Here is a 23,156-nt window from a genome sequence, read left to right on the forward strand (position 1 = left end):
TTTCATTAAATTTGCTCAAATCATGTTCGATTAAATTACAAGTGCTTAAACCTAAAAGTATGTATGTACGTATGTATGGACTAAAATAGTTAACAAAGTTTGGCAATCAGTTACAGTTAGTCAAAACGAGTTTAAAACCATTACGCATGTGTACAACCAAAACAACAACTGGAAATCGAATAAGTTACATAATAATTGATTTTTTTGTTTTAAGTTTATGTTTTTTTTTTTGTGTTGTTTTTTTCATCATGTTGTGACCCAGTTTAGGCCAGCTACGATTAGTATTAGTAGAAATGCAACAATGTGTAAAGCGGCTCAAAAGCAACCGCCACAACCAATAGAATATCACACCAAAAAATGGCAGAGTACAACAGATCCAACAGAGATTGTAATCAGTGAGTGTGTTGAGTACAGTGTACAGTGTGTATAGTGTACAGTATGTATAGTGTATAGTATGAGCAGAAATCGTGTTATAAGGGACGCGGACCTAACTAGCTAGGTAGGATGCGCAAGGACGGGCTTCAGGATCTGGGATCCGTGGTATCTAGATCTAGATCTAGATCTTGAACTATGACCCATCCTGCCTTGAGGTTCGTGCCTGTACAGTGTGCTCTCGCGGGTGTCCGGGGCGTGGGCTTTGGGTACAACATTCATAAAGTTTATCTACCTCGGCGCTACCTAAGTTGTCGTTGTCGTTTTGCTAGCTAACAAAAGTAACTGGTGTATATATATGTATAAAATTACCAACAAATTCATAAATTATTGTTGTAATACGTTTAGAAAATAGTGTCCATATATCCTCATGCATCTTCACACTTAACCTAATGCGTCTTTTTTTCTTGATTTTTGTTTTCTTGTGTTTTTGTTTTGTTTTGAAGAATTGACTACTATTAAATGGCAAATGTGTGCCATAGTTTCTCTTTCCACATTTCTCGGTTTTCGTTTTCGTTTTCATTTTCATTTTTTTTTTTGGTTTTTTAAAGAGTTTACTTGTAATTACATACACTTCACATACACATGCAATACACAATAATCATTGTAATTGTAATTACGTTAAATGTAACTGGTAACATCATGCTAAATACAGTATTCCTCCATTATAAACAGATTTGGGAGTTGAGTTCGTCGGAAACGTCAACCCATCCGTCGTATTTCATTACAGTTATCAGAGATTTGACTTTTAGCAAATACGTAATTTTTTAAAAATTATTTGGAGGGAATATTCATGATTTCTTTTTCAAATATCGCATACATCGATCATTTCTTCTCAAAGAATGTGTGCTGCTCAGAAAATATTTCGCTTATCCATTGCACCGCTCGTGAGATTGTAAGTCTGGTAAAAACAACGAATGATTGATGTTAAAAGAAGGGTACGGTGTTCGTTGAAAGAAATGCCATTGGATGTGACGATATTATTAAATATTATTAGGTACCAAAAAGTGTAAAGCAAGGTCGAAGTGATTCTGCGTTTAAATAAAAGCATGTAAAATTCATTAAATCTATTTTTGATCATCAGTTTACAACCATGAAAACATTGAAGTTTACATTTACTCTTATTATGTACATATATAGATGTACCATAAAATATTCGTTCATATCAGAATATTAATATTAGCACTGTATAAATACATATGTATATATATTTATATATTCGTGTGTAGGTGTCTGCGAGTTAAATAGGTTTTACATGCTACGTACAATTTACGATCAACAAGAGGTTACAGCATCTCAACTAAATGCCATAAAGTAACAGTTTGCTTCTTTATAAAAGTGTCTCTTTGCATATTACAGTTAAAACTTACATCGTAGATTTGTGTAGTTCTTTGTATATGGTACTTAATCATAGCAGGGCCGATCCGTCCAACCCAAATTTCCCGATTTTTCCGGGTCGCAGGTCGGACATCTCGATAATACTGAGCGGTAAAGTTTGTCACGCCATTCATCGCGTCTGTAGTCAGATCGCGATCGATCCTTGTTTTTGGCACAGAAACGAAGGGTTATGCACTGCATCCAGAATAGTATCTCATAATTTGGTATCGTTTTATTACTCGTCAGTCTAAATACTCTGAGATATCGCACTTAAAGCAAAGATTCGAAAGAGGTGCCCAACAGAAGATCCTGTAAATACTACGATGACGCCTAAAAATGTCCACTTATTCGCTAAACAGGAATGCAATATTGCACTGGTGTACACGAAGGTGTACGGACTATGTATACATATATATATGTATATATATATATATATATATATTTCTGATTTTTTGAATGCATCTCTCGATTCGTTTTTAAATAAAATTGATATGTCTAATAGCTATTATCAATCGTTTTCAATTTCAAAAGGTTTTGTATTGTATTTCGAAGTAATTCTGTTGCGTTTTCTAAATATATAATATTCGGTTTTTCCTCATTCGGTATGACATTAATGGTAGTATGTGTATCTGTACGATTTACAAAATATTGCAAACAGATGATGAGAAGAAGTAAACCACTCATGCAAGTATATAGTTTCTTTGAATTGGAGTGCAAATTGTATATACTGATGATTTGAGTGAATTTGAATCTGAATTCTGAGCTAGAATTAGTTTGGCTTTTGAGGAAGCTGGAGCCGCGTCGGCCGCCATCTATTTATATACAGATTACTCTTAAATACGTATTTGCATTGCATAAATACAGTTTATCATTACTTTCGCTTAATGAACAATCACAACGCAGAGTTTTCGAATAAAGTGTGTAAGTGAGGTGGAATCGCTGACGCAGATGATTCCGGAAATTATCGCTTCGAAGTGTTTAGGAATGTATAGTACTCAATGTCACAGATTGTCCTTTACTATTGAATTTACATACGATGTTGTAGATACATAAATAAAAAGGCAAGACGGTCGTGGAAAAATGAAACAGTTGAAATCATTTAATTGGTAAACGATAAACACTTTGGCACAGTAATTAAAACTTAAAATGAAATATAAATAAATTAGGTGATAATTAAACTACGGCATTTGACTAGACGTTCGAGCAGATGCCTAACTCTACGTTTATCCATTCATTGTCTTTAGGAAACTTTTTTGAAAAGCAACAAAGTGCACACTCATGTCAACTTAAGCTAACGTAAGCCTAGATTTGAACACTTACTTAAGGATAAACACTCATTTGTGGATACTTTATTTAATAATACTTAAGACTTATATTCGCTTGAAGGCATTTGAGCATAGAATAGAATCGATCAGTGTGGTTGGACGAACTCAGGCGGAAACGGAAATGGAAATGGGAACGGAAACGAAAATGGAAACAGAAGCGGAAACGGAAGATGTGTAGATAAAATGCAGACAACTAAGCACGATTATTACAGATGGAAACACGGGTATACGGATATACGGATATACGGATATACATAGATGTTCGGGCTGGTATTTGTACGCGAGAAAGTCTTTAAACGGCTTCGAAGGCCCACAACAAACAGTTACTGAATGTGCTTCATATGGTGGGCTGCTGTAGCTGTATTTGTTTTCATGTATATCTGCTTACGCTTATTGTATATAACACCGAAAAATATGCAAGAATTATGTTGTCCGTCAACTAAATCTATGACTATTTTATGATTACGAATGCTATTGCGAACACAAGACCAAGGAAATAGAACAGCATATGGATAAGTTCTCCACATCGGGTTATTTTGTACATCTCCAATGTATTTTATTTACAAACTCCTGATTCATTTCAGTTTTCTGGCGAATACAACCATAAAAATTGCTAATAGTTCCCATCCTCCAAGTTTTTGTCCGGATCTGCGGGTCAGTGAGATAGGGGCGTGGAAAGGGGCGTGGAAGGAAGGTATTTAGACTAAACGTAAGTATTTCATTTGGTTTTCGATTTAGCCCTGCATGCATCGGTTTTACATTAAACTAGATTAAGTTACGCCATTGTCAATAACATACTACCCGGCATCGGCATCGGCCTCAAAATCGCTGAATCAATTGATCAATTTGTTGTAGTACATTAGCTCACTGTCCAAATGGAAAACGTGTGATTCTTGTTGTTGTTCAAGTTGCTGGCAGATTTACTGTTGTACCATTTAATTTAATATATGCTTGTATATAATAACTATGTATGTATATCCTAGGCCTATATAAAACTGCACTGTGAGTGTCTCTTTGTGTGTTTGTGTGTGTGTGTGGGTGTGGGCTCTTTGGGGTTCAAGGCTCAAAGTTCGAAGTTCAAACCCTCGTTGTCTGTGTGTTTCTGTTCGTTTTTGTTGTAGGGCGGAGGGGCAAGGGGCGGTCAGGGGGAGAGGGGCTCTAGAATTACAAATAGATTAATGTCTTTTATGCGTTTTGGAGAAATTTGAAACATATCCTTCCTTAACTGATTAATTTGCTAGACTCGTATGTACAGTGTCTTACAACCTACAACTTTGCGTCGTTAAAAGTAAAGTTAAAACTTTTCTCAACTTCCATTTACATTGGTGTGCATTGAATTTTGTTCACGTTTAGCTAAAATCGTTTTTGATCTCACTCAATATCACTTGATTTCACTAGATTTTCTCTTGGGTTTTTAGCCATAGTTTAGGTTTCTAAGCCATAGTTAAATAGTTTAGGTGTCTGTAGGTAGGTAAGTACAATCTAAGTAAAACTTCAACTACTCGGAGTTGCTGACTTGCGTCGTTAAAACTAGAACAACAATCATATATCGCATACATCGTACACCTAGGCAAGTATTATTATATATCAAGTATGTATATATATATAGAGATTCTCTTACGCCCTACACATTTATCGCCCTAGTAAAGTATCAGTGTAGTGTGTTGCAACTATGTACGAGTATTTGAGTAGAAAAACTTGTAGCTAACAGTAATTATGCACTAGTAATTATCATAGATCGGGATTTCGCCTTAGCTTTAGCCATGGTTGTAGTATAGTTTTAGATTTACGTTAAGGTTTCGATTTAGATTTAAATTTAGATTTAGAGTACATCTACAGTCGAGTCGAGCTGAATAAACGCCTACTATAAAAAACGGTAGGTATAAATGTACATGTACATTCATTCACATTTACATTTATATATTCGTATTTCGTGTTACTTCAACATAAATATTGCACCTGCCTACAATAGTCAATAACAATTCAATTTGAACTTGTACCAATCCTTGGCTAGACTTATAACCTACAGCGAGTCGCAGTGTCTTCTACTTAGGGTATAGAAAGATAGATAGATAGATAGAGAAGTGATTGAAGAAGAGGGGGCTTGAGATATAGATTCAGATAGACCTAGTGAAGAAATGCCTTTAACTACTACGTACACGTGACATTGATTTTTAGACTCAAATTCGTCTAAGCATAAATTCTAACAGTGGTAAACAATGCTTGCCGCTTGCTTAATGCGATTGTCAATCGATTTTTGTTTATTTGCTATATACGCCTCATGGATACCCTATGTACAGGGAAATCTCCGTTCATTCCTCGTCGATCGGTGTCTACGATGGTGCGGTTATGGTTGATGAGGCGACGGTGGCCAGGTGACCGGCTCCAGCCTGGTGGTTCAGCTGGTGCTTCTGATCCGGCTCCTGGACGCGGTGCGTCTTCATGTGCGCACTGCGACTCTTCACCTTATTGAAGACTCTGGTGGGCGAAAAAAAAGAACAGAAGACGGGGGCATCATGAGAACACATGGGTCTGCAGCACCAGTTTCGATATCTACTATCTAAAATGCAGATTATGCAGACTAGGCGGATTAATTGAACATTTAGATATTGGATATAATGGAAGCACATAGAGTACACATTGTATAGCACATGCATAGATATAGCTGGGTAAAGATTCATGCGGAGATACGAAGGAGACTTTAAGCGTACTTTTTCACTTCTTCTTACTTAGCCTTGTGTGGAGTTTAAATTTGCTTTGTTGTTACAAATAACTATGGAAAATAGAGAGCTTATGTTCGGGAACAAATAAGGAAACAAATAAGTTAAGATAAGTGATTAAATACATATACATATATCGAGGGAACGAAAGAGTTAAGAATGTGCGCTTGAATGATACAGCCGCTCTAGGCTTGTGATCTCTGTATTATGATGGTTTTCTTTTCTTTTTTTTTGGGTATCCATAACCAGATCAGATTTAGATCACTTCGAAGGCCAGCTGTTCCAATATACATATGACAGATCTGAGAGGATGGTTCTTTAATATTTACATAAGTTATCAAAGGCGTTTGGCGCTGTGAGTAGGATTAAGTCGAAGACAAATACAATAATACACGAAATTAGAGAACAGAGACCAGGTGAATGGAGTGTTGGAACGGAAACGGAAACGGAAGAGGGTTATCGAAATGAACCGAAAGGCGGAAACGGAAATCGAAGGCCTCCTACTTACCGAGCGTTTGACCAGCGAGCTGTACGTGTGGACTTGTGGAGCTGATATCAGTTACGGTTACGTCTATTTGCGAGTTGTGACTCTTCGCTTTAAAATTGCAATTGCGATTTATTGATTGTATTCGTTATTTGATTTGATTTCGTTTTGGTTTGTTTGGTTTTGGTTTGATTTGATTTGATTGGATTTGATTGGATTTGATATTGGGATTTCGCATCATGGAACAATACAATACAACAACAATAACAACAGTTAATATCGCTTGACGAAAACTCTAACTAAATGGCATAGTAGAAATCGGAAAGTGACATACGAATGGAACCAAAGAATCACCAGAGGTATCTACTCACAACTGAACTGAAAGTCATAAAAGGGAGTTGAAAGTGGGTAGCGATATAACAACTGAGGAACTCTTCGATAAATCAAAAAATAAGTACAGTGAACTCAAGATCTATTAACCAAGAACTCGTATATACGGCATACGATACACAAGTCAGTTTTAGGGTACAGCGTGCGTTTACGATCTCAACTCAAGTCAATTACGGGCACTCAAATCACTTGCGGATTTTCGAATTCTCATACGGATTTCACGTGTTTTTGGTTTATGCTTTTTTTGTGGTGGTGGTGGTGGTGGTGATGGTGGAAATTGCTTTGGGGGAATCTTACTTGCCGCACACCTTGCAGGGGAACTCGCCCTCCTTGGCAATTGCTATGTTCGTGGCACTGCCCATGCCCGCCTCCAATTTGGGCGTGGTCGAAAGCGCAGACGTTGCTATAGCCGCATTCGCATGGCCACTGCAGTTGCTGCCGCCTTGGGGCATGTTGCTGCTGTGTGCAGCTGCAGCTGCAGCGGCATTGCTGCTGGCATTGTTGCCGCTGCTGCTGTTGCCGCTGCTCAGTGTTGCGCATGCGTAGCTGCTGCTGCTGTTGTTGCCGCCAGAGCCACTGCCACTGCTTGCAGCGCCATGTTGCATGTTGCTGCTGCTGCCGGTGTTGCTGCTGCTGCTGCTGTTGTTGTTGTTGTTGTTGGTGTTGCTGCTGGCACTGCGACCGTAAGCGTGTATGCGGACATGGCCGTGCAGCGCCGCCTTCGAACTGAAGCTCTACATTCGGCGCAGGCGCAGGCGGGAATGGGCAAGATATGTGGATTGATTTGATATTGACATTCGAGCGTTATGTACAGGAAAGAGAGTAAACAGAAAGAGCCAGTGAGGTGAGGTGGGGCGTTAACGTTCGGTTTTTGGGGGAGCTGCAGTACGTGCATTGGGGGCAGTGGGGCAGTGGGGCATGCGGCTGCTGCTGCTGCTGGCTGCTGCATCTGAGAGCCTAGAACTTACCGCTGAACAGTCGGCGATCTCGCAGACATAGGGCTTCTCCACCGCGGGTGCGATTACCACCACGGGCTCCATCTTCAAGTGCGTCACCTTGTAGTCCACGCACAGCTTCTTCCAGAAGTAGTACATCTGCACACATTCGCCGGAGGATTTTGTCTGCAGCTGCAGGGGAGTAATGCAGTTATGAAAGCCATTCGAATTGTGGTAATCAAAAGGGAACCTACCTCACTGGCGATCTTGCCAAAGTCCTTGCCATTCTTCTCCAATCCGCGCAGGAACTGCTCCAGCTCGTAGGCGGTCCACTTCATCTGGAAGGCGCCGGACTGCGTTTGGAGTAGACTGAGCACAGCCGCCGCCGAGTTTCCTTTGGCCCGCAGCAGCGTTTGGAGTGCCACCTCCTCGGAATGACTGCCCATGGGCACGGCCGACGACTTGCTGAGATCAATGTAGCGCATCAGTATCTTCTCGTCCTCCTGCACCTCGGGATTCCACATCAACTCGGCGGCCGCAGACTCGCGCGATGCCTCCTCCAGCGGCCGACAGCTGGGTATCTGCGCCTGGTAGGTGGAGCCCAAGTTCACCTTGGACTCATCCGAGAAGTCCACCAAGCCCACCGAGTCCCCGAAGTCATCGTCGAAGGCGTCGAACAAGCCCTGACCCAGTTGCTTGCGCACATTGCAGTAGAGGCCAGTGCCCTTGCGATCCGGATTGAGGATGGGTGCGGGCGTATAGTGGGTACGCGATGGTTTGCGCAGCTTGGAACGGTGCGGTGACAGGGTGTGGAACTTGGAGAACTTGTGCGTCTCCTGGGGCGCATTGGAGCGCAGGCGGCGCTTCAGAATGGAATTGGTTTGGTTGGACAACGGCTGCAGATTAGCCACACTCGGCGGATTTGGCACGAGTGCCGCCAGGGATTTGTGGGCTGTCATGGTTGTCGTGTTGCCACAGGCGAACAACAGGCCCGTATCGATCTGTCCCTGATTGGCATTCATTTGACAATCGGTGGTGAGCAGAGATTCGTTGCCTCCGGCGGCGGCGCTGCCATTGGATGTGGTTGCCCCACCGTAGAGCAGTGGTTGCAGCAGGCTGTTGAGGGGCTGCATCCCCATGCCGCCCTGGCTGCCATCAATGTATTGTGTTTGGCTGGTAACTTGGGTGAATCCATGCCCACCCACCAGGGGCAGCATGAAATCACCCTGCTGCTGACCCACCGCCGGCAGGGATTCCGCTTGATTGAGTGCCTGCTGCGGCAGCAGCAACTGTTGATGCTGCTGCTGCTGCTGTTGTTCCTGCTGCGTTGGCTGCTCCTGCTGGGATTGCTGCTGCTGGAGTGGCTCTTGCTGCTGCTGCGGATGCTGCTGCTGCTGCTGCTGCTGCTGCTCCTGCTGCTGGTAGATATTGTGGTTGTCCTGAAGCGACTGCTCCATGGGCTGCTGCATGCTGGTGGTCTGCATGGCCAACTGCTGTCGTTGCTGGCCAAACTCCCGGGGCGAGGAGGAGAGCAGCGGGTCCTCCGAATTGGGCATCATCTGGGATTGCAGGCCCAAGCCAGGCAAATAGTAGAGATCGATGATGTTCTCGCCCTGCTGCTCGCTGCTCAGCTGCAGCTGCATATTCTCATCGGGCAGGACTTCTCGCAGCACCTGCTTCACATCCTCCGCGGAGCCAATGCCGCTGGTGAAGAAGGATTCCGAGAGCGGTGAGGTGGCGTTCCTCGAGTCATTGAGAAACTCCTGATCCTCGTCCAAAAACGACAGATTAGTCTCGGCAAACTCCCGCAGATCGCACTCCGTGTCATCATCTGTGCCATTCAGCAGGTCCTCCACTTTGATCGAGGGATCGAAGCTGCTCTCCTCCAGCACGGATTTCAGTTTCAGGATCTTCTCGTTGTCGTGCTCATTCAGCTGTTCAATGGTGGCCTCCCCCTCATCCGTTTTGAAGTAGATGTGCGAGAAGTCCGTCTTGTCGCCGAAGAAGGTGTTACTGGCGTCCACAAACTGGGCAGCCGCATCCTCGATGAACGGCGAACTCTGCGCCATATTCTCGTGGCTCGATGGCGGAGTGGGATAGGCCAGTGGCGAGTGGAGCGGCGAGGCCAGGACGCCACCACCACTTCCACGCATGCTGGCTATCGCCTGGATCTGCGAACTGTTCTGCATGATCAGCTCCTTGGAATGGAATTGCTGGAAGGTGGGCAACGGCGTGGTGTTGGCGCCGGACACGCTTCCCGATCCGGAGTTGGCCTGCCCATTTTCCGGCTCCAGTTTCACCAGCTGGGTGTGCGCACTATCGCCGGCCTCGCTGAGCAGGGCAAAGTCCTCGGAATGTTCGCTCTTGATCTCCTCGTCGTTGAGCAGCTCCATGGAGTCCACCGTCTGCAGCAGCATCTCGGTGTCCGAAACGTTGTAGACCTCGGCATCGTCAAAGAGATCGGTGCCATCACTGGTGTAGGTAACCGTGTAGACTCCACCACCCCCGCTCGTGATCACGCCACCCGATCCGCTGGAGTTGCCTCCACCTCCGGTGACCTCCTGATTGGGCGCAATGGTCAGGGAAAGCGGCGTGCCATCGGCCAGCGAAAGATTGCCCGAGGAGCAGGTGCCACTACCGGTCATATTGCTCTTGACCAGACTGCTCAAGCTGCTCAGCTTGCTCTTGGTGGACACCACCTGGACATCGGAGGGTATGATCACGGTGCGATTGTTGTTGGTGATGATCTGACGGCCCACCGTCTGCACTCCTCCGCCGGCACCGATGGTGGTCAGCTCGGTGACAGCACCCACTGCATTTGTAGCCGCTCCGCTGGAGGTCATCATTATACTGGATCCTGTCTGGCCATGGGATTGGCTCTTTTTCGAAGTGACCGCAATGCGAGTGCCGCGTTTCAGCAGCTCAATGAGTGTGGAGTCCTTGGGATCCGTGTTGGTAGCGGTGGAGATGCCACTGATGGTGCCACCCGCTTTCAGCGCGGTTAGAGCACTCATCGTCGTGGTGGTGGGTACATTGTTGGTGGTTATCGTGATCGTGTTGGTGCCACTGCCCAGGTTCAGCGTCTTCGCCTGCTTCTGACCGCCGCTGAAGATCTCGATGCTCTGCGGCAGGCCAATCTGCTGGATACTGAGGCCATTGCTGCTCTTGATGGTGGTGGCCGCCGGGAGAACCGCTGTGGTGGTGCCCGTGGTGGTGGTCATCGTCTGGGTGTGACTGCTGGTGCTCGTCTTTGGGTTGAGGAAGCTCTCCAGGTCGCTGATCGATCGACGCAGGGTGGTGGTGGTGCCACTGCTGTGCGGTGGTGCCGGAACCACAAAGGAGCCCTGCAAAAGATTTGTGAAAGGTGAGACATCTTAACCCCTCGTCTTTGTTCCTTGAACCCACCTTAGTCATGTCCTTGCGCTTGCTGATGATCTTCTCCTCGATGAGGGCGCGCACGCCAATGCTCGCCGTCTGCAGGGGCGGACCACTGGAGTCCTTCTTCTCGCTGCGCTTGGTTTCCGGATCCTTCTTGTAGTAGCCGCCATGCAGACGCATGTGCCCATTGAGGGCGGGTATGTTTTTGAACTTGCGGTGACAGAGATTGCACTCCACGGGCTTGTCGAGCTTCACGATGTTGAGCAGGTGGGGATTCATGTTGCCCACTAGCTGTGGGCTCAGCTCCTCCTCCTTGACCTCCACGGGTGAGTTGGAGGAGGGAGTGAGGAGCTCAGAGTTGTCCTCGACGGTGACAGTCACATTCTGTGCACTATTTAGCTGTAGATAGTAAAGGGTGATATTAAGACATGCTCTTAAATACTTTTGTTTGTATAAAATGCACCTACCAATTGCATGTTCCAGGTGCGCGGTCTGTTCTGCGATGGCGACGAGTTGGTGTTGATCTTGTAGGAACTGACGCTGGTGGGCGAGGAGACGGTGACCTGGGCACTCGTCTGCTTCGTTTGCTGCATTATCTTGCTGATGAGATCCAACTGTTCCCGCGTGAGACCCTCGCCCTCAAGACTCATCCCATCGCTGAGCGTGATGGTGGGCGAGCTAGCGGTTATCACGGAGCCACTTGACGGTGACGGGGCCATGGATACCGATCCGCAACCCGACCCAGTTCCCGATACCGATCCCGATCCTGAACCCGAACCCGAACCCGAACCGGAACCCGTCGAGGAAAGCGACGAGCTGGCGGACGAGGCCGAGGATGAGGCATTCGACGAGGTCGAGGTGGTGGGCGACAGCAAGGTGACGCCCGTCTTGATCGGCAGATTCATCGCCTTGATCTGTTCGTCCGACAGGGCGATCCCGGTGGCGGCATCCACCACCGAACTGCCCGTGGAAATGTACGTTCGAATGCAGGTGGCTCCGTCCGGGGAGCTGGCATCTCCGCTGGCCGTCGCCGGGGACAGGCTCAAGGAGCTGGTGGCCACGCCGGCGCCACTACTATTGCTGGTACCGCTCGAACTGGCGGTGGGCGAGAGCGATTGGCTGGTGGTGGGCGTGGCTGCTCCGCCGGCATGGTGGTTCTCCGAGTGGCGCCTCAGAGATCGGGCGTCGCAGTAGGATTTGCCGCAGCCATCCGCCTTACACTCGTAAGGCTTCTTGTTCCGATGAGTCATCATGTGTCCGTTTCTGGGAGAAGCAGCCGAGAGTGGATGTTGGTTAAGTGGCTCAGTGGTTTTGTGGATCATGAGATCATGAGATCAAGAGATCAAGAGATCAAGAGATCAATAGACCCCCAGTTAGTGCGCCTCATTTACTTACAAGTGATCTTGCCGCTTGAATGCCTTCGAGCAGAGCGCACAGATGTATTTCCGCTCGTCGCTGTGCGTCAGTTTGTGCTTGGCCAGCGCCGAGGCATTTCCAAAGATCTTGCAACAAATCTATAAAAAGTCCGAGTGTAGAACGTAGGAGAAATGTAATTAGCACTGCCTGTCGGCTGCCCTCTAGATAATTGAAAGCGCTGCGCGTTCGAACATTTTAATGAGCCACATTGCGTATACGCTATGTTGGCTCTCTGTTTTTTCAGTTTTTTCCTGTTTTTTTATTTTTCGGCCACCACACACCGCATGCTAATTACGACCGAAAACCGAAAGCTAGGCCAAAAGCTGGACCACAACCCTACCCAAAAAACTATCTGCAAAAACATCTGCGTTGCGAGTAGAGTATGGTTGTTTTGCTGCCCTGCAGCAGCAGTGGAATTCCAATTGCCCCTCCCACCATCCTGACCAAACACTTGCTCCCAACATCCGCAGTATCGTAAAACGCGTCATAAAATGTACTTTACCGCCCTACTCCCCACTAGACGCGAAAAAAACAGAAGCAAAGAAATCGAGGACTTGGAGCCGCAGCACTTTGAGCGGCTGTCAGTTTTATTGACAGACGTCGAGACGCGTTGAATGCCCCTGGCTGTGCGATTTTGGATGTGGAAAATTTTCACACGGCTAAAAAGCGCCTAAAATCAATAATTGGTTAAGGAAATCAAGACAGAGGTGAGAGGCGGTGGCATGAAGCTCTGAAGGTATAAGAAGGTATAAGATCTTAAGGCAAGTTCTAAAGAATGTCCAGATTGTAATGTATCTACTATGGCTCGCATTCGAATGAAATGTTTTTCTCATTTTTATAGCCCCCCAAACGAACGATCTAAGTGCTTTGACCCAGTGCCACAAATGTGTTTGTAGAATTCTCCTTAAATGACTTCCACCCTTTGATGGTCTTGCCACAATTCCCTGAATTATCAATGCTCGCATGTGGATTGCCCAACGGATTGCAGCTTCCCAACTAGACGGGCTCTGCGCTCAATTAACGCCGTGTATAAACACAAGCGGACGGACAGCGGCCATAACATTAGTTCCAAGTGCCAGTCCGCCGGATTTTAACGAGCTGTAGGGAAGCTGCATGCTAAGATACAGCTACAGCTACAGATAGAGATACAGATAGAGATAGAACTACAGGTACAAATACAGTTAGAGATAAAAGGGGGGAGTGATGCAAAGGCACTTTGAGAACCGGGCGCGTTTCACCTGCCACTCGAACGAGACGACCTTAATGTCTGTTTATAAATATTGCACCGACTGTCTGCACGACATGTTGGCATGGCTCAGAATGAGCGGCGATAAATTGGCGATTAGGCCACGGATTATGTACACTATATACACTATACACTATACCATATACAATGTATATTGGACAAATGAGTGCCGCACAAGCCGCAACGGATTTGCGTACGCACCTGACACTGCTGCGGTCCGTGACGCGTTGGCGATGATAATTTGGGTCGATTTTTGCGTGGCGCCTCAACGCTTATGATGCCGCCAATGCCGCCAATACCGCTGGCTGTACCGCTCGTGCTCGTCGATGATGCCGCCGATGATGAACCTAATCCGCTCGTGGGCACATGCCGACCGGTGCCCTTGAAACTCAATCGGTGGCCGCCGCCGCTGCTGCTGTTGCTGTCGTTGCTGTTGCTGTTGCTGCCGTTGCTGCAGTTGCTGCTGCTGCTGTTGCTGTTGCTGTGGTTGCTGCTGTTGCTGCTGCCAACGCTGATGCTGCTGCCCACCGAGGAGGCGGTACTGAAGTTGCTGCTGTTGCTGCAGTTGCTATTGTTGTTGTGCTGATTGAGTAAACTGGCCGCGCTGCTGGTGCTGCTGTTGCTCATAATCTGCGCCAATGTGGTGACATTGGTGACCGTGTTGCTGCAGCTGCTGCTGCGTATCAAGCAGTTCTTGATGTAACTGGTGTTGCTCTTGCCACTGTTGCTACTACTGCTGCTGCAGCTACTAATGCTACTGCTATGCGTCGAGGTGCTGACCGACTGCACACTCCGCCTGGTTATGGTTATCTTGTTGGGATTTGTCAGATGATTGCTGCTCGTCGACTTGGTCGAGCTATTGCTTGAAGTTGCTGCTGTGATTGAGTTGTTGTTCTTGAGAGCTGTAAGCAGCCATCAAGGAAATCAGTATGGTTACATCTTGTGCCTATCCTGCAGTTCTACAATTCTACTTCTCATACTGATAAGAAACCTAAAGCCTTGTAGAACTACCGGATGAACCATGCACATCTCTTTGCGTACGAGTTCACTTACAGGCTGTCTGAATGGTGCCCAAGACATCTGCCAACATTTCCGGATCCGGATAGCCGATGGTCAGCGCATTCTCTAGCGTCGACGCTGGCGCACTTGCAGCGCCATCTGGTGACGTCGTCGATGTGGCTGCCGCTGCTGTCTTTGTGGCTGCTGCCTCCAATGCGTTCGCATCACGCAGTTGCAGAGTGACGGATCCTTCGGTGCCCACGGATGCGCTGCACATCAACACGCGCGGCGCGCTGCTGAGAGTCGTCAATGGCAGGTGGATGCTCTTTGGTACCTGCGTGTAATAGATGGCAATGGCTTTAAAACTATGTCTTGTAGGTTAAGCTGAGGTGATTGTGAGGGGAGGAGATTGTGGTGGAGTTGCGCCATATAGCTGCCAAAAGGCGAGACAGCAACCAGCAGCCTGCGATGGCTGTCGCCCAATAACTAATTGAATTTTAATGCATTTCACTTGGAGTACGACAAGTGACAAGTGACTAGTTTTGCTTGTTGTACAAGTATTATAATGTACATTCTGATTAGAGGTAATTAGGATGGGAATTTCTATTAAAGAAAATCATTTGTACATTGCTCGCCATTTGCAAGAATGACACTTGAATGTAGCCATATTTTGCGACAATGGTTTTTTCTAAGTGTGCTGCTCGTCGCCTTCTTGGCACTCAAACAAAACAATGCTGTTTATTTAGTCCGTCATTTATTTTCCTCGTCTACTTGGCTGCCAAGTATGCCCCTCGACATATATTAATTTAAATGCAATAAAAGTGCACTCATAAATTGGCTAGCGAGTGTAGGGCATTGGGGTCGCAGGGGAGTCCGTTGTTAGATGGGGCAATTAATGCTTTATAAACCGCAACCGATGCCCAATTAATGTGGCCAGCAATTGCCCATAGCCGCAAAGGGAAACGCGAATAAAAATAAATAAAACACCAGCGCATAAATTTCCAAAAGTGCCTGCGACGCTGACCACAATGCAAAAACAAAAAAAAAAAACAGAAAACAAAAACAGTTGTCTGTATTCAGTAGTTGGGAAAACCAGAACGACGATGCATAAAATTTCACGTAAAATAAATAAACAGCAATTTTATTATTGTTTAAGTTGCGTCAAAAAAAACACGAAAATAAGGAGAAAAGCGAAAGAAAACACGGCTAGCTAATGAAAAAGTTTCCTCAATGAGCTAAAATGAGCTGGAAAAGGAGCCACAAGTGGCACGCCCCCGCTTTAATGTTCTTTGCCACAACAAATTGTTTATTTAAATGTTTAAATGTGCCAGTCTTCGGCTATGAGATATAAATGGGCAGAGGCAAATTAGATTTATGTTTATCAATTGTTGTGATAACCCTGACGCTGCTTTTAAGCAAAATGAGCCAGTCCATTTTGTGTTGAATCAGTTGGAAACCTCAACGCCCACAGGTGAGCCGGTGATCTGCCCATCGAATGGGTTCATAAATAATGTTTACGCTAAATCAATGCGGCCATCAAGTAATTATATATTTGCTCTCTTGCACAAGCGCCAAGATTTATGAGCGTCGCCACTCTGGAAGGCAAAGGCTGTCAAAGTTCGAGGACGGGAGGTGTGATATATCCTGTTGCGACACGGCCCACACCAATTGCCCATCCCCGGCTGAACTCTCGGATGGACGGGGGCATATTTTTACGCCGTGATTCACGGCGTGTCAATCAAATGTCAATGTCAGGCTAAAAAACGAGCGGGTGAAAAAAAACGAGAGGAGCGAAGAGCTGGCGAAGAATGCTGTGAATGAATGGGAAGCCCATGTTGCAGGAAAAGTTTTGGCACTGCCAAAATCATATTTCCATTGCAGCCAGACTTGTTGGCCAGATTGGGATTTTGGCCAGGTCCCCTGGTTTGGTTCGGGCATTCATTTCGCCGATATGTTAATGAAAATCTCAAGACAAATCTGACATCAGCGTAAAATTGAATGTGCTGGCCGGCAATTTGTCATCGGCCTTTCTCCCGCTTTTCCCTTCTGCTTATTAGTAAAATGAGCTGAAACACATGTTCTGCGCCGCGAAGGGCTGAGAAAAGCCGCCGTCGTCGTCGTCGTCGTCGTCATCATCAAGAACAGATTCATCATCGGGTAACTCGGTCATATGGCATGGTATCTGTCTTGTGTTCTTGCTCTCTTCAATTTTCAATTTTGTTTATGATTAGGCCTTCAACGACACGGGTATCAGCTGGCGTACAACATGCCGTATGCGCAATATCACCAGTTTAATCATTTTTAAAATGGCATTTTAAACGCTTCATGTCGCTGACATAATTGTCTACGCAAGTGTGACAATTATGGAAATTTATGAATAATTTTTAATACGAGTATAAGACATATTGAAAGTTCTATGAACGTGGAAAGTTCAATGATTTATGCTTTAATATTTATCTCTTTTACTTATTGCTCTTTAATGTTTTTAACAAATTATGGAATGCGGAATGCTTTTCAGTTCCATAAATAAGACAAGTGACAGCAGGCAATTATTTATTGCCAAGTAGGTCGACTTGTAATTTACTTTTGGCTTAGTAGTCTCCAACTTTATAACTTGGCCAAGTTGTCCTTAAAGTAGTTAGTCAGCGTTAGTCAGTGATTCAGAAATGAAACATTGTTTGGATGTGTCAGATACAAATTGCTTGGCTGTAAATGTTGATAAATATATCGGCATGTGGCATAAAAAATGTATTCCTATGATTGATTGCCCACAATTGTGGCTATTTTTTCGTATGCTCCATAATTGTTGGATTTTATTTGCTTTTCCTGGCTTTTCCTTTCCTTTCGTTTTATTTCATTGTATTTCACTATTATTTGGTTGATGATGTCGCGTACTTACCGTATTTATGGCAGCCATCGTCGCAATTGACGCCGTCGATGAGGTTCTTGTTGTTGTTGATGTTGTTGTTGGTGCTTGTACTGGTTGTTGTAGTTGTTGTTGTTGTAGTTGTGGTGGTAGTGGTGGTGGTGATGATGGGGATACAAAATCAAAAATCTGAAAAAAGTTTGGTATGATTGAACATATTCGAATTCGTAGCTGGCGTCTCTTATTTTCTTTCGTTTAATTTTTTCCTTTTTTTTCATTTTTGCGGGGTGACATAAAAACGTGAAGAGGAACCAAAGAGCAAACAAATGTCAAAATTTATGCATAAAAATGTGCGCATAAAACGAAGTGAAATCAAAAAATCAAACACATGCAAAAACGTACTCAAAAAAGAAGGCGACACATTGGCACACTCGCATCGCATTGGGAAAATCGCACATGGATGTACATACAACATATACGATGCAATACACAATCAAAAGTATGAGAAAAATCGACATCGTTTGGTAAAAAACTGCTCGAGAATGAAATTGGGGATTTTTTTGAGGGGTCGGTGGGCGAAAATGCGGTTAGTCTTAATTGTTGGCTGAGCGATGGGATGACTGACTGACTGACTGGCGGGCTGACTGACTTACTGATTGACTGAGCAATTTGCTAATCGGTCAAAAGGGATTAGCTTGTCGGCAGGATTAGCGAACGAAAAAAATAAAACATGGCATTGAAAATATGTTTTTTGGAATTTTTTCCTCATATCTATATGTATATATCATGGGCCTTTATTAGTTACTGGCTCTTTCCTAAGAAACTGTTTATATATTTACGAAACTATACCAAACAAGACAATACAGACTACCTAAAAGAATTTTAAGTTTTCTAGACAACAATGCATCTGCTTCAATGAAGCTTTGCTGTCTACATTTGATAGTCTTCACTGCCGTAGTTCGCCAAGTTTCAAGTTACATTACTTTAGAATTTTGCTCAAAAAACGGCTTAGGGCAGAATATGTCCATCCATCCTCAAGTTGCAGCATTGAAAATTTCAATTATTTTATGCACTCGCTTCTTTTGCATTTCTGGCGAATTTTCCTCTATCGATACCGCAGTACGCTTTTCCTCCATTTTTCGTTTTTCATTTTCACCGATACCCGATGTCGATGTCGATGTCGTTGTAGTTGTAGTTGTCGTTGTCAGTTTCTTGCTGCTGTCTCATGAGATTTTATTTTGGTACACAATAGTCTTTGTCTGTCAGCGTGCAAGCTTATTTTCGTTTTTAGTTATTTAATTACAATTTTCTATAGTTTTATTTTTAATTTAATTCATGTTTGGCTTGCGTCCCACCCGTTTCGGCAACGCCTGGCAAAACATGCGCCACAAATGCCACAAAAAGCTGTGCAAAAAGATTGGCAAAGATGACAAATCTCTATTGGGCATTGGTACATCACTCGAATACCCTGCGTGACTCTCTGTTATGGCCAAGATATGTGGCCCTTTAGATGCGCCCCCCGCTCATAGATACAAAGATACAAATCTTACGCATGCTGCACTTTAAATACACCCCATGGGCATTAGTTTCAAGTTATTTAAGAGCCGAAATAACCTGAAAGGGCAAGGTTCCAGTTGGGATTCCAAGCGAGTGACGAAACCCACCCATTCGAGGCACTAAGTAGAGCATTCCGAAAACGATTGCGAAATCAGAAAACGAAACAGACGACCAGCGACAGGGACAGAGACGGAGACGGAGATACACGAGCGTCGTCAAAAGGCGCAGTTGGCCAAGGGAACTTTTCGGCTCCTAGGTGCCCAAAATCGAAGGGGACAGCGCAGTGGGGGGTTGGGGTTTGGGGGGGCGCCACACGCTCTCACACATGTTGTTGGGCATCAGACGCACATTGCATCGGTTTGGCCACGTACAGTGCGCGACATGACGCGGGTCGGGGGCGGGGGGTGTTGGGATTGTACTCAAAACGCAACAGGCAGGGGATGCCAAATGCATAAGATGCCTCTTGCAACTGCAACTGCAACTGCAACTGCAATTGGATTTGGATTTGGTCTGGCTTTTGGATATTTGCAGGCAGCTCGCATTGCACACTCCTAAGCAACTTCGACAGCAGCTGCACTGAGCCAAAATGCTGCCTCATTGTGAGCCAAGTCTTAAACCCTTAACAATTAACAAACAGCAGTTCATAGTATTGAATGAGGAAACTAAATCAAGTGAAACATATGTTCTTTATATGTCATGTTACCTTAATTTAATATGTTAAACATCTAATTCGTTTCATTGATATTTTGATTAGTGTGCGGCCCATGCAATGGCCAAGCATCTGCCTGAGTATCTGCATCTTGTTGATTTTAATTAAAAGTATGTACATCTGCACATTGCCTCTGCACAGTAGTACGGGGCTACAGTGGTACACTGGCACAGTGGGTCGGTCTGGCGCTGCCTTTCGTGTATCGTAAGCGTGCGGAATGTTGTCGAGCGCGACGTCGATTTGTTTCGGAAAATCGTTGGCAGGGCGCCCACTAAAACACACTAATGAAGAAGACCGTGGCGCGGTACAACAACAACAACAACAACAACAATAACAACAGCAGCAGTATCGCCGGCACAAAAGGCGATAATAAAAAGACGACAATAAACAGGTTTGAGAAGGAAAATCAACAACACTGTTGGCCCCCGAATTCCATGGAAAGCCCTCTATAATTCACTATAATTTTCTAATATTTTGATCGTGAATTTTATAGTTTAATAGTGTGGTTTCCTCAATTCCCAATTCAATATTGTTGTTTATTTCTCGTATGTTCACACTCCGATTATCCAAAAAACAAGAGGCGGCAAACATAGATATAACGCATACGCCCCGCTGGCCATGTCAACAGCAGCAGCACAGCAGCAGAAGCGAAGCCGCATCATCCAAACAAGAAATGCTCATAAAAATAATATTAATAACTATGCGCAAAATTAGACGGCAAACATATAAGCATTTTGCGTTTTCAATGTTAGGCCAATGTGCCTAAAAATAATCGTAAAATCGCGTAAAATGCCAAAGACAGATCGAAAGCGGCAGGCCTCTGCCAAGGTGAGTGGAGATTGTGTATTATTGGATAATGTGGATGGAGCGCGGTGGATCAAAAATCATATCAAAATCCAATTAAAATCATTCGCGCCCACCGAAAATAAACACATTTCAGTGGGTGGCAGGGACTCGAGCACACTTATGTTATTTTCGCTGTTATCGCACATCCGCATCCATATATATAGTGGGCATCTATAGATATATCAGCCAATGGAGATGTATACTTAATTTAATGTTGCTGTTTTGTTTGCGTATCAGCTCATTTCTGACTGTTTGATTTGCCGCTTAATAAACAGCTTCGGTGGACAATTCCCCCCATTTTGCGCCAAGCTCTCCGAATTTTTTTTTTCAAATTTAGTGCCAATTAAACAGCTGCGCGCTAATTGCCACACGTGCAAGGGGTCAGACTTCGGGGGTTGAGGGGGAGGATAGGGGGTGGGGCAGAATTCGATGCCTTGATATACATTTCTATTTAATTATCGAACACTTGGCCTAATGAGAACGCGCCACCCATAAACATACGCCCACATTCCCCTTGGAGTGGCGTTTATTTATAATTTTATTGCACATTATGCTTAAATGGCTTTTGAGAGTTGCATTTTCTTTGGTTTTCCCCACTAAATTGGGTTAATAGTAAGTACAAAAAGTACAGAGTGTGTGGGGTCTTCCTTTATTTCTGCTTGGTTTAATGGTGCGCAATAAAAACTTTTAGCTTCCCCAACTTCTTTCTTTTGAGGGCGTGTTTTTGTTTAAATTAAGCTTTTAATAAACCAAATTCAACATTCTTTATTGAGAAACTATTTCTAGTGTTTTCTGTTAGTTTGATGTAGGATCAAGTTTGATGGATTGCAGTTTTGTTAGTTTGCAGTAGCTGCCTAGGATTTCCGCTTTTATACCACATTCACTTTGAAGTACAATTTCATAAGCACAAAGCCCTTGAGATGCCTCTCTATGATTTCCTATTTTCGATCTGCAACGAGGGAAATTATTCGTTGACACTACTAATATTAGAAGTCCTCACATGCTCACATACTGCATGTGAGTTGGGAAGGCATTAAATTAATCACATTTTGATGACATATCATTTGAGGAATTTTCACGGATACTGGCGATAGTATCCGAGAGATGCGCACAGACAGTGGCCGTATTTGATTTGCTATATAAATAACATTGGATGGCTGGCACAGTAAGTGAGCATTAATTTAATGCAGAAAGTCGACGCTTTTCGGGCGGACAGTACAATAAAATGCCTCAAAATAAAGTCAGAATCGCGAAATATTCAAATTCCTTGTGAGTTGGTGAGTGTAATCAAATTAGTCACACGGCCAGTGCCAACAATGGTATACTCATACACACACACACACAAACACCTACCGATACAGATACAGATACAAATGCAGATACGGATACATCCAAAGGCACCAAAAGCTGACTAATGCTGGCGATTAATCTGGGGGATGTAGGGATATAGGGGCATAGAGGATGGGATGTGGCTCTGGGACGAAGCTACTTAAAGATGACAATCGCCATGATCTCGTCGGTGACTGAAAGGCAACATAAAGTGCACAGAACGCCAGGCATAAATCACAACGTCTCCGTGGACAAGTGTGTGCATGTTGGGCAAATAAAATATGTTAATTAAATAAAGATGCGCACACCCATTGGCAGCCGCATCTCCAACCCCATCTCCATCCCCATCCCCATCCCCATCACAAACCCCATCCACATTCACATCCATGGGAAAGTGCAGACGCAGACGCGAAAACTGTGACGCCGGCCAGTCAAGCGAAATCTTGGCCACAGCATCTTGGACACGCCTATTGAGAGACGGACCGCCAAGACGGCCAAGACGGCGGCGACAATGCTGCACTTTTGGCAGAAAAGAAAAACAGAAACAAAAAACAATAAAACAAAAAAACACATGTAAGAAGCAAAAGCCAAATACTAAAACTACAACCAAAACCCAGCCCAAGCAGACCAACACGAAAGGCGACCAAGGAATCGCATGCATTATTCACGGCGAGAAATGTCGAAATAAAACGCCAAGTTTTGCAATACGAAGCATTACATGTGCTCATCATTAGAAGGTACCAAAACATGAGCATACCATAAGTGCACTGAGGGAATAATTGCAGTCTGCCATTGGGAATTCGAAAAAATATTCCTTCAAGAGGAATGCATCAGGAAAATCAGTGGATTCCAAGAAATATTCACAGTTTTGGTAACTTTAAACCTTCAGAGGTAAAAGTAAAAGATTATCGATAGTAGATATTTTTGTAGGATTTAATGTTTAGAAGATATATATTTCTTGGAATCCCATTTGCTGTAAAAACAAAGTGGCCAACTTGGCACCTGTTTGCATGTGTTTCAAAGTGCATTTAGATAATAAGGCTTTTGTATTTTTCGCTGTGCACCCAAGCATTTCCCCAAAAAGGCAGGGACATATTCGTACTTTGGCACAATCGTCCACGTTTCATCTATTGTTCAGAGCGGCTGC

The 23,156-nt window shown here is 44.6% G+C and overlaps 1 protein-coding gene across 7 annotated transcripts in view; it reads right to left on the bottom strand.

Moving 5' to 3' along the window:
- Positions 1 to 2,882: 2,882 nt before the first annotated feature.
- Positions 2,883 to 23,156, bottom strand: part of LOC120451012 (mucin-5AC) — a 30,808-nt gene continuing 10,534 nt past the window's right edge. For 2 of the 7 annotated variants that reach the window (XM_039634333.2, XM_039634332.2), the window contains exons 3-11: positions 14,757 to 15,036; positions 13,905 to 14,605; positions 12,437 to 12,555; positions 11,509 to 12,304; positions 11,069 to 11,440; positions 7,918 to 11,007; positions 7,697 to 7,855; positions 7,026 to 7,462; positions 2,883 to 5,612 (exon numbers count right to left, since the gene is read on the bottom strand). In XM_039634333.2, the coding sequence (XP_039490267.1) occupies positions 5,468 to 5,612; positions 7,026 to 7,462; positions 7,697 to 7,855; positions 7,918 to 11,007; positions 11,069 to 11,440; positions 11,509 to 12,304; positions 12,437 to 12,555; positions 13,905 to 14,605; positions 14,757 to 14,979 (6,042 nt within the window). In that variant the 5' untranslated portion in view covers positions 14,980 to 15,036 and the 3' untranslated portion in view covers positions 2,883 to 5,467. The other 5 variants (XR_005616336.1, XM_039634334.1, XM_039634336.2 and 2 more) reach the window with 5 other exon arrangements.

Source organism: Drosophila santomea, chromosome 3R, assembly GCF_016746245.2.
Source record: "Drosophila santomea strain STO CAGO 1482 chromosome 3R, Prin_Dsan_1.1, whole genome shotgun sequence".
NCBI classification, from domain to species: Eukaryota; Metazoa; Arthropoda; class Insecta; order Diptera; family Drosophilidae; genus Drosophila; species Drosophila santomea.